Source organism: Hyperolius riggenbachi, chromosome 2 (assembly GCF_040937935.1).
Source record: "Hyperolius riggenbachi isolate aHypRig1 chromosome 2, aHypRig1.pri, whole genome shotgun sequence".
NCBI classification, from domain to species: domain Eukaryota; kingdom Metazoa; phylum Chordata; class Amphibia; order Anura; family Hyperoliidae; genus Hyperolius; species Hyperolius riggenbachi.
In genome coordinates this window covers 132,626,037-132,640,935 of record NC_090647.1, presented here as the reverse complement: position 1 = coordinate 132,640,935, position 14,899 = coordinate 132,626,037, and the positions used below count along the sequence as shown (strand labels likewise).

Genomic DNA, 14,899 nt, shown 5'->3' with positions numbered 1-14,899 from the left:
CCTAGAGCTGTGCAGCCGCACTCGCGTTTGTGCGGACTGCGCAGCCGTGGCCAGCCCGGGCGGACATTTTGCAGGTGGCATGAGAGCCCGACCTGGGCTGTGGGGTCGGGAACCGGCCTGCTGCGATATTGAGCAGTGGGGACCCGGTGAAACTGCGCGGATGGCGTCCTCCGTGTATTCAAATTAGCTACAGGTACTGAACTGGTTTTTTGTTTGTTTTTTTTACTTTGGCCTTGTAAGTCCTTTAGCACACCAGGCAATTGTCATTCATGATGTTTTGACATATGCTTAAAGGATAAAGTAATGCATCAGCTTATGAAAAGCCTGAAGTGCTGATTGATTCATGAACTTTCTGATGTGTATAAATAAGTGCTGTCATTGCCACCCATCAACAGACCTCAGAGAGATAATCCAGGTTGCTGTTATCTTTTTTTTTTTTTTAGCACTTGGGGCCAGGTAAATTGCTGTACTTCAATTTGTAGGCTTAGTTATCCTGTCAAGTAAGCGTGTTTATGTTTAGCAGGACTATCCGCTCCCATTCAATGTCTCTGGTCTCCATGGTAACTTTCTAGGCAACCTTAACGTCCCCATTTGAAATGTACTTTAGGGCTTCCCAATCATGGCATTTACTATTTGAGTATTTCCTGCACCCAGTTTCCCTTCACCCATGCAACTACTCATCCTTCCCGATGTTTGCATGCATCTGCCTTTTAGAAAGGGTCCTAATCCTGGGGGGATTTCCTGAAAATTAACACCAGTTTGCTGTAATATCCCACCATGGTCTACTTTTGTGAATCATTACCATAGAATGCCTTGTGGTGCACAGTTTACATTGAGTGATGAGATCATAGCTTTCAGTAGATGCTATTGTGTATCTTGAATGCACCCAGTGTAGTGTACGCCATTCCTAAGGCGTTCAGAAAGCATAGAACTGGAAGTTTTGTACTGACAGATGGGAGGGAAATCAGGAGTTTCAACATGATTTGAGGTCAACCCAGTGCTTACTGCTTCCGAAGGGCTGTTTCACACTAAGAGTGCTTTTCAGTGATTTTTCCAATCGCTAACTTTTGATAAATGCTTGGCGAATGTAATCAAACAGCTATTTGATGCTGTATCGATTTCTTCAAAGAAAAAAAAAAAATCAAAGCGCTGCATGTAGCATTTTTTTTTTTTTTTTTGAAAATTGCTTCAAAATCGATTGCATGAAATCGCGAATCACTTTTTGATGAGAAACAACCCTAAAGAAGTTTTCCAGGAAACAAAAAAGAGCTGTTGAGTCATCAGTTCATTAACATGTGAAAGCCAGGGGTGTAAATTCTGAAGTCAGGAGGTGGACTGGTTGTTAGAAAAGTTATTACCATAAAGGCGCGTACACACGCCATACCGCTGCAAACGACGGGTCTGTCAGACCCTCCCGCTGGGCGGATGTTCAGCCGACAGTAGCACGTGTGTACGTGCTGTCGGCAGACTGATAAGGCTGTTTCTGACAGATCTGCTGAGCGGATCGTTCAGAAACAGCCTTATCAGTCTGCCGACAGCGCGTACACACGTTCTACTGTCTGCTGAACATCCGCCCAGCGAGAGGGTCTCACAGATCATTTGCGGCGGTATGGCGTGTGTACGCGCCTTTAACTGCACAGATCTTAATAGTAAGGAAGAAAAGGGGTGACCTGATAGTATGGATAATATCTACTAGCCTTGGAGGAGGATCTCTGCTCATTTTCTAAGAGAGCAACCACCTAACCACCATTAAGGCTGACAGAGTAGACTTTAAGTTTCCTCTTATGCCCATGAAGTAGTTGCTTGGTATCCAGAAGTTTTGCTCCTTTTAGTGAAACATATTACCCAGTGGGGACTTCTCCCCTTACCTTTCTCAGATTCATCATTGCAGATTCAAATGGGTTGCTGAGGCATCACCTCTGCTGAAACCGGTAGTAGCGTACCTCTGCAAAGGTGATTAGAGAATGCCTTAGCTAGGAATTAATACAGAGTTCTGTATTTGGATCCTGTGTTTCGGCAGCCTTTTACTCACTTTGAGGTGTACAGTGTATAAATTATTTCCACACAAAATCCCACAAGTTAAAAAAAAAAAAAGTAATATACAGTAGGTGGTGTTCCTCCAAATCACACAAATTTCATAAAATACAATCTTGCTTGATTAAGACGACGTTAAAAGAGAACTGAACAGTTAAATTAAAAAGTCTAAATTGGTTGCTCTTTGCATTTAACCTCAGCCACAAAATATATTGTTTGAGAATTCAGAATATTGCTGGTCCCTGCTGGTTTATTGAGTATTACCTCAAAAATTGTTCATAGACTATATGCCTGAATATAAAAACATAAATGTGCACCTTGTGGTTTGGTGTTCTTATCATACCATCCCTCCAACTTCCCCTTCTCCTGCCTCGCTGGGTGGTTCCTTCTGCCATCCATACATTGGCTCTCCTCTGCGATGGACCTCTAGCGATAGGCCTTGCCGTCTTAAGCAGCACCACTGATGATCCAGTTAGAAGTAATCTCACTTGCACTAAGTTCCTTTCAGGGAAGTCCAACACCAACCACACAGCGCAGAACACCAACCACATGGCGCAGAGCCTTTGTGGTAAAAACATTAATCGCAAGGTGCAGAGCCAGTGTGGTAAGAACACCAACCGCAGAACCAGACTCGATCATGACTCCTTCAACTCTAGCATCAGGAATGTGCTGAAGAGTGCACCTTTCCTGCAGTATATCTGCCATGACTCCCGTCCATCATGTCATCGTTGGTCAGCGACTTGCTGGAGAAAATCACGAGTGAAGCCGGGAGGCTGTAGAGAGAAAACCAGAGAAAGCCTCTGAGTAAGGGCCTGTTTCCACCAGTGTGGAAACCGGGCCGAATCTGCAGACTTTCCCCGCAGGCAAATTGTGCGGGGAAACTCTGCCATAGGACACAATGGCGCCGCCGGCCGAATCGCTTACCTTAGCGATTCAGCCGACATTGCCATCAGTTTCCGTGTGGGAGGCTGCGAATCCCATAGCCATGCATGGCACGGCTTATGGGAGTCGTCAGCATTCACGCAGACCAGGAAGTGCCGCTGCGCGCAGCACTAGTAGAAACTGGTCCTAAGAGAGAAATTCAGAGGGCTACCCACCTGCTGCTGCCTGAAGTCCTGGCTACTTTTGCTGTGTTTCATGCCAACAAGATTGTGTCTTAGTTTAACCTGAATAGGAGTGAGTACACCAACCGCTAGGAGGCAGTGATGTACAACCTCCACCAAAAGTTCCTGTGGAGCAACTGAATGAAGTCAAACAAGCAGCAAAAAAATTAATATATGCACATATATGTAATGTGTATAGACCAATTTCTGATATGCTTATACTGATAAAAGGTAGCTCATGTTTTCAGGCAAATTTCTTCCTCAGAATGTGTATATATAACTACAGCTTCACAAAAATCAATTAATATATAGAGATTATCAATGACATGCAAATCATTTTTGAGTTGATGGAAGGTTATGCATGGTTTTTTTTTTAGTTGTTGTTTTTTTTTTTTTTATGCAGCTTGAACATGGACCAATTGAAAGTTGCAAATGTAGAATTTGGTCCATTTTCAAGCTGCAAAAAATTGTGTAATCCTGCATCCGCTCGAAACAATTTACATCTCATTTACCATCCCTAATAATGTTCAGATATACTCACTCTGCTGGTTATAAGGTCCTGATGGCATATGTTCACAGGTATGCTGGTTTTCCAGCAAATTGGAACTATAGTCACCATGGTTATTCCAACAGAGGTATGACAAATGCTGCTATTAGGTTGTACAGCAAGAATAAAACCAGTGCAATACACAAATCTGGTGTTCTCCCTGTCCTTTACTGTAGTGCTGTGTTTCTTAGCTCCCAGGAGACCTGCAAGAGTGACTCCTCCTCCTCTCAAATAGTCAAAGCTGCCTGTATGGCAATTGCAGAATGGCACGCATATCACGTCAGCAGGGACTCCTGAAGGTCTGTCAAATATGTGCTTGTGTGGTATACTGCACTATTGGAGAGGCAAGTTACTCAGCAGGGCTTATGGGTGCTGTGAAACACAGTACTACAGGGAGGGATAGAGAGAGCGTGGTTGAAGCATTTAGGATTCTTGATGAGTACAACAGAATAACCAAGCAGCTCGGGGTGACCCAAACCACTAGGAATTTATAGGGGGCTAAAAGAGACCGAAAAGCCCTCCTACTAATAAGCAATGCTTGGTGACATTTGCCGCCTTAAAACAGAAGGAAACTTGCAATAATTCAGCTATAAATGAACATTTTGTGGTTACCCACAATGCACCAGATGACGAGTATAACAGTCCACAAGGCCATCAGGAAGCTCAGGAGCATGTCGGTAAACTACAGATTAGGGTATAAGGCAGCAAAATGTACTTTCATACAGTTTTTATTTTATTTTTTTGACTTATTTAAAACAATGATTTTTGACGCTGTATTTTATTTTGATATTCATTTTTTCTTTATTCACTAGTGTCCCTTTAACTGAAAATCCTTGAGATTTGTTGACACTGTGACTTTCCATTGAAGGAACACTTACAGAAGTATGAGAGCAGGAAGACTGGAGGGGGAAGGACATTAGCACAGTGGCTTCTTTATGGCAGACAGAGAAGGGGCATATTGGCATATTCCATGGTAATGTCTGAGACCTTGTCTGCTTTTCAGTATTGCCACCTACATGTACCTGTTGTTGAGGAAAACAAAATTACCAAGCTTAGTGGTATTTATTAGGGTACTCTACTGTTAAAAATTAACCATACAAAAGATCTGGTGACTACTCAACAGCCTTCTCTCTTTGGGCAAGTTATTCATAATAAAAAAAAAAAGTGAATGTCATATGGCCGGTGTTGGCAACTAACTTGCAGCCAGCAGCTTTGGTAGATCAGGACCCAGAGCTGGGTGTTCATCTTAGTCCTGAGGTTTGATTTAATAACTATCATGGCAGCAGTAAGTGGATTTTTTGCCACTCCTTGTAGAGTGGCCTATTTGTTAATATGGCTTTTTAAGCTTTTATCATTTTTTGTAGTGTGAGCAATCAATGACCACCGATAAATCAATCTAATGCTGCTTCTTTAATGAGTCAGAAAGTTTGGGGACAACTGCAATCTGGTTGGTTGGTCAGTCTATCAGTCACTCCTTACAATTCAACTCCCGTGTCACATCTACTCGAACGCAAGGTCCTGAACAGGAGCTTCAGGGCTACAAAAACATTTGCAATGTAGTCCGCAACAGAATTGCTGTAAGTTGCTTGCCACTCTTCTGCCTTCTCCAACAACTACAGTAGTGTCACTTGTATGTGAAGATTTTGAACTAAACCAGAGAAATTGAAGGTTGTTAAATCTTACTTGATTCTATACAGCAGAACCCGTTCCTTATGGTTCATATACCCCCACCTCCCTCTTCTGTTACAGCAGAGGTAAGTCAGCCAAGGTTTTCCAGCTGTTGGACAGCCATAGCCAGCTAGTCTGATCCTGAACCAGTGCAGCATCTACCCCGAGAGGTGATTCGCCCAGCTTTATGGGGCGTTACTTCCTGCTCATGTGAGCTGCCAATGCCCGTTTCATGGATGATCAACTAATAACACTAACACAAACCATATTTGCATCGCTGGTTACCTGGCTTAGACCAATTACATTTCCTTGTTAAAATGCAGAGTTTGATATCCTGTTTGAATAGGTTTCCTCTGGGGCTTTATAACTGAAGAAGAAGATAAGAAATGAGACCCATCGTTCCTCTGGTGAACGTAGTCATCAGTACACGTTTGTTTTAATGTAGATATTAGTACTCCATGTTTTTGTTTTTTCTCTTTTACAGACAACAAGTTTTAGATGCATTTAGCAGTCAGGAAAGTGTCCGTTTTTTGTTTTTTTTTTAAAGCCTGCACCCGCCATACAGTACAGATGTCTCTATGGGTGGTGCTGATCCCAGGAGATGTAAACACTATGCAGTCTTCACTGTCCATAAGTGCATAGCCTAATTGTATCAAGAATGCTTTACAATCTATACATGATCTGCTCAGCAATACAGCTATGAAGAAGCAAATCATTCAGATTGGAGTTTATTTGCAGATGCAACAGTCACCGAAGTCCAGATTTTCAGTACATGTCACAAATGATCTGAAGTTGCATGGCCAGCCAAATGCTTCATAAGCACAATAATGGGAGACTATATGTGGTTACCAAATGTCTGGTCCAGCCAGAATGTCAGCTGTTCATGTACAGATGTAACAAGCTAAGGGGTAATAGAGGAGATCTCTTTCAAAAAGGATTAGAATATGACAACCAATGTATTAGTGGTCTCGGAAGGGTTGAAGACAAACCACATATGGATGTATGTAAGCGGTAGCTTTGCATATTTATAATATACTGTTCTATGATGAGAGCTAGGCTGCGTACTTCATATACAGTGTATATGCACTTTCGCTGCAGGTGTCTAAACTGTACACAAAATGTTTGCAGCCGGGGAACTGTCTTGCTAGGTGTATCTTTAGGTTGCTGCTATAGAGGCCTGCTTTGTAGACAATTTGGTAGTTACAGTGGACTTGTACCTTGCCCAGGTGACTTGTCTACTTTTCCAGGATATGTGACTGCTTGTGAAATCATTATTGGGGTCTGCTCACACTGCATTTCTGTCCTTTTTTTCATCGGTTTTCTCTTGCTCAGCCAGCGATTCGCTTGGCACCGGGTGTTGTAGATTAGCTCTCATGGAAGAACAGATGAGAATCGCATCTGTGTGAACAGGCCCTGATGAAGGCCCTTGCCTAAAAAGGCATTAGTACGTATTGCAATATATCTGTTGTCAAAGGAGTGTCGTGATTTCTAGAAGAAATAATAATTTCCCATTTCTCTTCTTTCTATATTGTGTTTAGAACCCTTCAGTGCCAGAGAGGAACTGGCAATGCCGTGTTGATCTGTCTGGCAAAAAGGAGGAAATGTCATTGAAAACTAGAAGGGCTTTTGAGAACTGCATCTAGACATTAGCTGTGTGCATTGTATTCTACAATACATACAGTTGTATTGCATAATGTACATAACTGCGGGTCACTTTATGGGACATTGTGGGAATGGTTTTGATGTATTCACTTAAGCTGTAATAAAAAAAAAGACATATCTCTGAAAATGACCTGGCCTCCTGTCTAGCATGATTTATTTTGGGTACTGACAGTGGGAAAATTCAGACATGTATTTATACACAAAACGTTTATAGCAGGTCTCTGGCATTTACCGAAATCCCGTCCTACTTCATAAAAGCCAAGCCAAGTTCATCTCTGGAGTGCGAATAACAGATCTTTGTGTACTTTCTCATTCCCCTTCAGTACCAGTGGTCTCTGGCCCCTTAAGGAGACAAAATAAGGTAATAGATTTATACATACCTGGGGCTTTCCCCAGCCCCATCTGCATGGATCGCTCCCACACCGCCGTCCTCAGCCTTATCTGTCGCTGATACCCTGTGCTGTAACTTCAGGGCCAGTCAACGCAAGCGCAGTGCGCTCCCTCTACTGCGCAGGCAAGTGCATAAGGCAGGAGACAGAGGGAGTCACTGTTCATGCGTAAAACCGCGAATGGCTGACATTACAGGACCCGGTACCGGTGACAGAGAAGACTGAGGACGGGCGTGGGAGCAATCCATGCGGATAGGGTTGGAAGAAGCCCCGGGTATGTATAAATCGATTATCTTATTTCGTCCTTTTTTTTTTTTAAAGGGACTCGGGGCTGGATTACATTAAACATTTTATACATACCTGGGGCTTCCTCCAGCCCCATATGCTCCGAACGCTCCCACACCAGTGTCCTCCGTCTTTTGCAGCACCTGTACCGGGTCCCCACACTTCCGTCAGTCGACTCCAATCTACGCATGAGTAATGCGCTCTCTACGTGCATCTCCAGCTGCTGCTGGAGAGATACACAAAGAATGCACTTCTCTTACGTCAGACTGGCTCCGACTGATGGAAGTGCGGGGACCCGGTACCGGAGCTGCAGAAGACTGAGGACAGTGGCATAGGAGCGTATGGGGCTGAAGGAAGCCCCAGGTATGTATAAAACGTTCAATGTAATCCAGCTCTGGTACACTTTTAGGACCAGAGGCCGCTGGCACCAAAAAACTGCTTCCGCTGAATCGCCACTACCGCTGTACACCTGTCTCCTCAGGCCACCCACTTGACAGTCTCTATGCCGGCAGAGCTTTGTGAGCCACTCAAGAGCTGCTTTCATTGGCCAATGGGATTCGCTCACATTGATGACCAGGTCAGGAGCCTATGAACTGGCTCACAGAGCTCTGCTGTCAGACGGCAGGACAAGTGAGCTGCGGCGGGGAGACAGCAGCGAGAGCACGCAGTGGCAGTGAGGTGAAATCTACGCCTTGGTAGGAATAAAAACCTCCAAACAGCATAGATTTCAATCAGAAGCGGTTAATGAAGTTCTTCAAACATAAAATAAGGGCCTGTGCACATTGTAAATTGCATCAATTTGAAAATTATTTGCATTTCATTGACCATCCCTACCTACTAATGATAAGCTATCCTAATACTAGGTTGATGAAAATGTCTGCTGCTGCATTTACTAAAACTACTACATCTCCGAATACGTTTCTGAAAAGGTTAGGACAACTTCAGATTCAGCACTTTACTGACCCGAGGGAGCAGCCCAGAGCTGTGAAACATGTGGTCTGTCTTTTATGCAGTTATTGAAGTCTGAAAAACCAATCTGTTAATTGCAAGAAGGTTAAGCCAACACATGCATTTTTCAGTCGCAAAGCCTTTTTAAAAATGAATGTTGATATGATGCAGTTGATGAATGAAGTTCCAAGTTGATGCAGGATTATGCAAACGATTTACAAGCGCATGCAGCTTGAAAATGGACCGTTCTAATTCGACCTACCAAAGGTATAGATAAGTTTGATGCTTTTCCTCTTGCCCTGCCTTCTTTTTCATGAATACAGTACCAGTTTCATGCACCTGCTAAACATTACAGACCGTAATAAGCAGCCCATTGTGATCAATGACTGTTGCAACATGCTGGACAAGCAGTTTTTTTGTTTTTTTTTTTCAAATATCAGGAAAGGACTGATAACCCATCACTTTTCCACAATGTGGCTGTCTCTCCCTCCCAGGTGGCCATCTCTCCCTGGGTCACTACCCTCCCAGTTGGCTGTCACTCCCTCATTTATTATTTATTGGATTTATATAGCGCCAACATATTACGCAGCGCTGTACAATACATAGGATTACAGACAATAACGGGTGGCCGACATCCCAAAACAGGTAATAGACAATAGATACAAAAATACAGACTTTTTACATTCCAGTCCCGCTGAAGACTGCTGTATTCATGGTGGTTTTGGAGGAGCACATCTTCAAATCCGTTGATTTACTGGACTGCATGAACCAATGTGCGCTATATAACTGAACTGATTGCTATTCATATTAACCTCCTTAGCGGTAATCCCGAGTCAGGCTTGGGACGGAAATCTGCAGCTCAGAGCGGTAATCCTGTGCCTGAGTGAGCTATATGCAGGAGCTGCTTCAGATCGCTCTGCGGTATGTTTCTTTCTTGTTTTTAGGGTCTAAAAGCTTGTGAAAAGGAATTGCACGGCTTTTAGACCCTAAATCTGGAAATAATCATTAAACAATGATTAATAATCATTACACGCCAGGGAGGTTAATAACTAGAGGCTTGTGTGTAAACAGCCTGGTTTTATTGGTCAGCGCAGTGTTTTTGTATTTCAGCTGTCAGGGTCAGCCCACCTGAGTCGAAAGCATTGACCGGTCAGTTATTGCAGTGACTACAAGTGTTCTTCCAAATGAGCTGCATTAACACTGCAGAAGGTCATGGGCTCTGTGATCACAAGGCTACGATCTATATCTGCACATCTGTAATGAGGAATCCTAACAGGAAAGTACACAAAGGCTACCGGAAGCTGTCTAATGATCTAACCCAAACCTAACCTACACAATGTACAGACTTGCATAGGCAATACTGAGAGCAATCCGGGTGGCCAGTAGGTGGCAGTGTAATATCAGTGTATCCCTGAGCTTTCCAGGCATTTACTGTACTGTTGAAAGGCAACTAGCCAGACTGAAGCCCAATCTACACGATAAGACTCATTTATCAAGTAATGTCCCATGTGTGTGACAGAGTCGGGGTTACTGACCCTAGATTGATTATGTGCAGACACCTGGCCCCTGCAGAAAGCACACCACCTGCATACTGTGTTTGAGGGAGTGAGTCGTTCACAATGCCTCCTAGGTGCTGCAAGAGGATCTTGTAATATCCACTGCTGTCTGATGATACAATCAAGTCACGCCAATGAGGTGCTGTCTCCACCGCCACCATGTGGTAAGGTAAGGTTCATGGTCCTCTCAGTGATGTGTGTGTTCATGTATTATTCCCTTATTCCCCCCGCCCCCCCCCCAATGTCATTGTCACCCCCTCCATGTATACTCACCCGCCAATATAGCTGTCTCTCATTCCCTGTATCTCTCTTCTTATAGCTGTCTTTCTCCCTGTGTTAATACCCCCATGTGGTGGTCACTACCTCCCTGTGTCACTCCTCAGATGTCTCTCTCCCTATCTCACTACTACCCATGTAGGTCTCATTACCTGTGTTACTCCACAATGTGGCTGTCTGTTCTTCACTACCTCCCCATGTGACTATCCCTCTCTATTTCACAACCCCCCCCATATGTTGCTGTCTATACTACCTGTGTCATTCCTCACCTGGCTGTCTCTCTCTGCCTAAGCACTCGGATTTGTGATTTAAATGAGCATTAATTACCGCAGGTGTGGAGCGGGGACATAAGGGGTTATTTACCCATAAAGCTGCATCCTCCTGCGCTCCAAATAGGATGCACAAGCGTCCTATTGATCGTGTTGCAAGCCTCACACATGAACTTCCTCCTTCAAGCCGGGGAAGGAGGAAGTGCCCGCAGCGAGGTTTGCAACCCGATCAATAGGACGCTTGTGAATCCTATTTGGAGCGCAGGAGGATGCAGCTTTATATGTAAATAACCCTTTATGTCCCCGCTCCACACCGGCGGTAATTAATGCTCATTTAATCACACTTAGGCACTCGGATTTTCTTGTCAGAGCATCCCTAGGGATCACTATCCTCCCATGTAGAGATCTGCCACACTGGGGGGAATGATGAGCCCATTAGGTGCGCACCTGTCCTTCTGTGCTCCACTTGCTCTGAGAAAAAGGGCGCCGGACATTTGGGTGTCGCCATAGTCTGTAATGTGGCTGAAGCTGCGTTCAAAGGGTAATTTTGTGCACCAGCAAAAGACAGAGGCCAGATCATGAAAAAAATGTGCAATGCAGCCACCAGCAGTAGCTGGCAGCCGAACTGCATCTTACCCGAGTCCATAGTGGCCTGAACAGGGAATAGTAATAAATACCGCCGAGAAATTTGCAAAAGCAGGGTGATGTTTTTCGGCTTCACCATGTGCCCAAATTTCCCAGTGCCATTTTTGCATGTATGCCACTTGTCCTCCCTTCCATCTCCATTGACAGCACATGCTGCTCAGCTACAGGCCTACAGCAATGTCAGTACAGCAATCGTTCATCTGGTGAGATTGGGTTACTTTTTGCGACATGGCACTACATGCACCGCATGGGGGCTCGCTTCATTTTTTCTGCACAGGGGCCTTATGGTCCACCACTGATCAGTTGTGACGTCTAGAAGTGAATGACACATGATGTGATGCATGGCACCACTTATGCCCGTGACTCTGCATTTGCGGTAATTCACAAAAGTTGGCTGTACTGGGTGAGCACAGCTCTCTCAGGAGCTCACGCATTACAATGAGCGCCACAAATTCTGTCCCCTGTAAGTATTAGAAGCATTTCATGCCCTGCCCGTCTTTGCAGCTCTGAAAGTCTGGTCAAGAATTGGCTAATGGCAGCCATACAATGTACATATTCTTTGCCCAATTGGATGTTTGATTAGACAAAAACGTCTAATTGATCGTAAACTGAAGTGGATTTACGTATTCATGATTGTAATTTCAAATACTGAACCACAAAGTTGTTTTTGATTAGTTGATTGTAATTTTAAAAGTAAAGTTGTGAAGCGCATAGCCAGGTTAAGAGGAACCCGAGGTGAGAGACCTATTGAGGCTGCCATATTTATCTTCTTTTAAACAATACCAGTTGCCTGGCACTGCTGCTGATAATTCTGGTCTGTAGTGTTTGAACCAGGCAGTTTTTGTGAAGTTTAATTGCTCCTATGGCAAGCATAACAACACACACACACACACACACACACACACACACACACACACACACACACACACACACACACACACACACACACACACACACACACACACACACACACACACACACACACACACACACACACACACACACACACACACACACACACACACACACACACACACACACACACACACACACACACACACACATCCACACATATCCCAAGGGTAAGGAGGGCCATTGCCAATGCTTCATTATACAACTTGCCATTCAGTGATTTCGGGGGACACCAGTGCTCACACCAGATTCTAAACGAGGAGGCACTACAGTGAAGCACACAACGGATCTGTTTCCGGTGGGTAGCAGCAGTGAGGAGAACATGGGAATCCTCTACAGGATCATTGTCTACGGGCAAGGTGAATAGGGCACTGTGTCCATATTTGCTCATGCCGATATTTTTGCGTGGCTTCAACAGCAAGTGAAAGGTGAGGGCTATGTGCCCACTGCTCCCCCTGTCACACTGCACCCCTTTATTGACCCAAAATGAGTATACAGATCAGGAGTTCTGACTTCACAAGCTGCATGCTTACAGATATGGGACTCGGATGCTACTAAAGTCAAGCGATCAGCTTTAGAGCCAGGCCATTTTGTATCGCATTTCAGGTCTCCTTTACCTACTGGGACATACAGATTGGTCTAGAACTGAGGCAGTAGTATAGTAGAGATAACAGATTCAGCACTAAAAATAACATACCTTCCAAGGCAGATGTTACATGGCACTTAAGAAGTGAGAGCAACACCGACTGTGACAACGCTCATCACTTGTATAATATATATTTAGTTTTACAGCAATTACAGGGAAACAGATTTTTCTTGAAATAAAAATATTCCTCACAAAATGACTTTGCCGCAGGCAAGTTAATTATGCCAAATTATGATGTGGGGGCATTTGCAGAACATAGGCTGTAAATAAATGACTTTTTATCTATTTATTTCTGGGTTTTGATGTGTGGTACAAGGACAGTAATTTCTTTCTGGCTACTATGAGTCATCCTGCAGGGAAAACCGTTCACTCAATATGTTTTGTAATCTGGTACAAATGGGCTGCAATATACTGAAGATATGACTGAGTTATTAAACATCCAACATTCAATCTTAACTTGTGTACTTTTGTTTCTTTCTGATGTAAAATGGACTTAGTGAACCAATCTGTTCTGAATAAGAATGAGATCGTTGGGATTTTTATGTCCAGGCAGACAAATAGATGCTGGCCAGTCAACGAGACATTGTAACTGTAGATGAGAAGACAGCATGATGATGGATGTAGCAGGTCCAAGTGACAGCAGCATTAGGATGATTGAATATGAGAAGCTGAAGTACCAAGGCCTGAAAGAGGAAGTAGATGATGTGGAAAGTAAAGGTCAGGCTGGTCCCAGTAGTGGTAGAAGCCCCAAGGCTGTGACTCCTAACATGGAAGAGAGGCTCCAACAAATCTGAAGCATAACATCCGAGATCTGTCCAGAAGAGTGCAATACTAGGAACAGCTAACATGCTGTGCACAATCTTACAGAAAACCTGAGCCGGGCAACAATTGAAGAAACATAAAAAGCATACTGCCTGATCCAGGGGTTGATGTCTGTGGCAGAGCCAGCATGGACTCAAGGGTAAGATGGAAATCGGCTGCCAGCTATTGCTGGCGGCTGAATTGCACTTTTTTTTTTGTAATTTGGCTCTGTCTTTTGCCGGTGCTCTGAGCACTGCTATAGCCATAATTCACATTACAGGTTATGGCGGGGCCCTTTTTTGTGGTCTCAGAATGAGTGGTGATGAGCAAGTGGAGCCCGGAAGGACTGGTGAGAACCCAATGAGCTCATCCTTTGCTCATCATTTCATCATTGTGGCAGATCAAAAATTTTTTTTAGCATATTTAGAGTTTAACCACTTCACCACAGAGGGGTTTTACCCCTAGAGCACCAGAGCAATTTTCACCTTTCAGTACTCCTTCCATTCATTCTTCTATAACAGGGGTCTCAAACTCGCGGCCCGCGGGCCATTTGCGGCCCTTGATACAATATTTTGTGGCCCTCGCAGGCAAAAGCTTCCTTATAGTTCGCTTCAGTGCTCCCAAGTAATCCGCCGCATCCCTGCCGCTAAACGAGGGCTGCAGAGCCCCTAAATCACCGGGGGCAATCCGCTGGCATTTCCTGGAAGGGGCAGAGCTTTCAGCTTCAGCTCTGCCCCTCCTGACGTCAATCGCCGCACGGATCGCCGCCTCTCCCCACCCCTCTCTGTGAAGGAAGAGTGAGAGGGGCAGGCAGAGGCGGCGATGCGCCGCGATTGTGAAATTCCTTATGCGGCCCAGTCTCATCCTGACTTTGCCTCCTGCGGCCCCCCAGGTAAATTGAGTTTGAGACCCCTGTCCTATAACTTTATCATTACTTATCACAATGAAATGAACTATAGCTTGTTTTTTTCGACACCAATTAGGCTTTCTTTAGGTGGGACATTATACCAAGAATTATTTTATTCTAAATGTGTTTTAATGGGAAAAAAGGAAAAAAAAGTGGCAAAAAATGCATTATTTTTCAGTTTTCGGCCATTATAGTTTTTAAATGCATGCTACTGTAATTAAAGCCCATGACATTTATTTGCCTATTTGTCC

General features: G+C 44.2%; 1 protein-coding gene across 12 annotated transcripts in view; it reads left to right on the top strand.

Annotated features, from left to right (window-relative positions):
- DTX3 (deltex E3 ubiquitin ligase 3) overlaps nt 1–14,899 on the top strand; it is a 223,453-nt gene that overhangs the window by 165,816 nt on the left and 42,738 nt on the right. For 7 of the 12 annotated variants that reach the window (XM_068267449.1, XM_068267448.1, XM_068267442.1 and 4 more), the window contains one exon: nt 6,891–7,141. The exons of 2 other annotated variants lie outside the window; for them this stretch is intronic. In XM_068267449.1, coding sequence (XP_068123550.1) covers nt 6,891–6,931 — 41 coding nt within the window. In that variant the 3' untranslated portion in view covers nt 6,932–7,141. Of the gene's footprint in view, nt 1–4,496; nt 7,142–14,899 lie in introns of those variants that run through there. 3 more of the 12 variants (XM_068267452.1, XM_068267451.1, XR_011026104.1) reach the window with 2 other exon arrangements.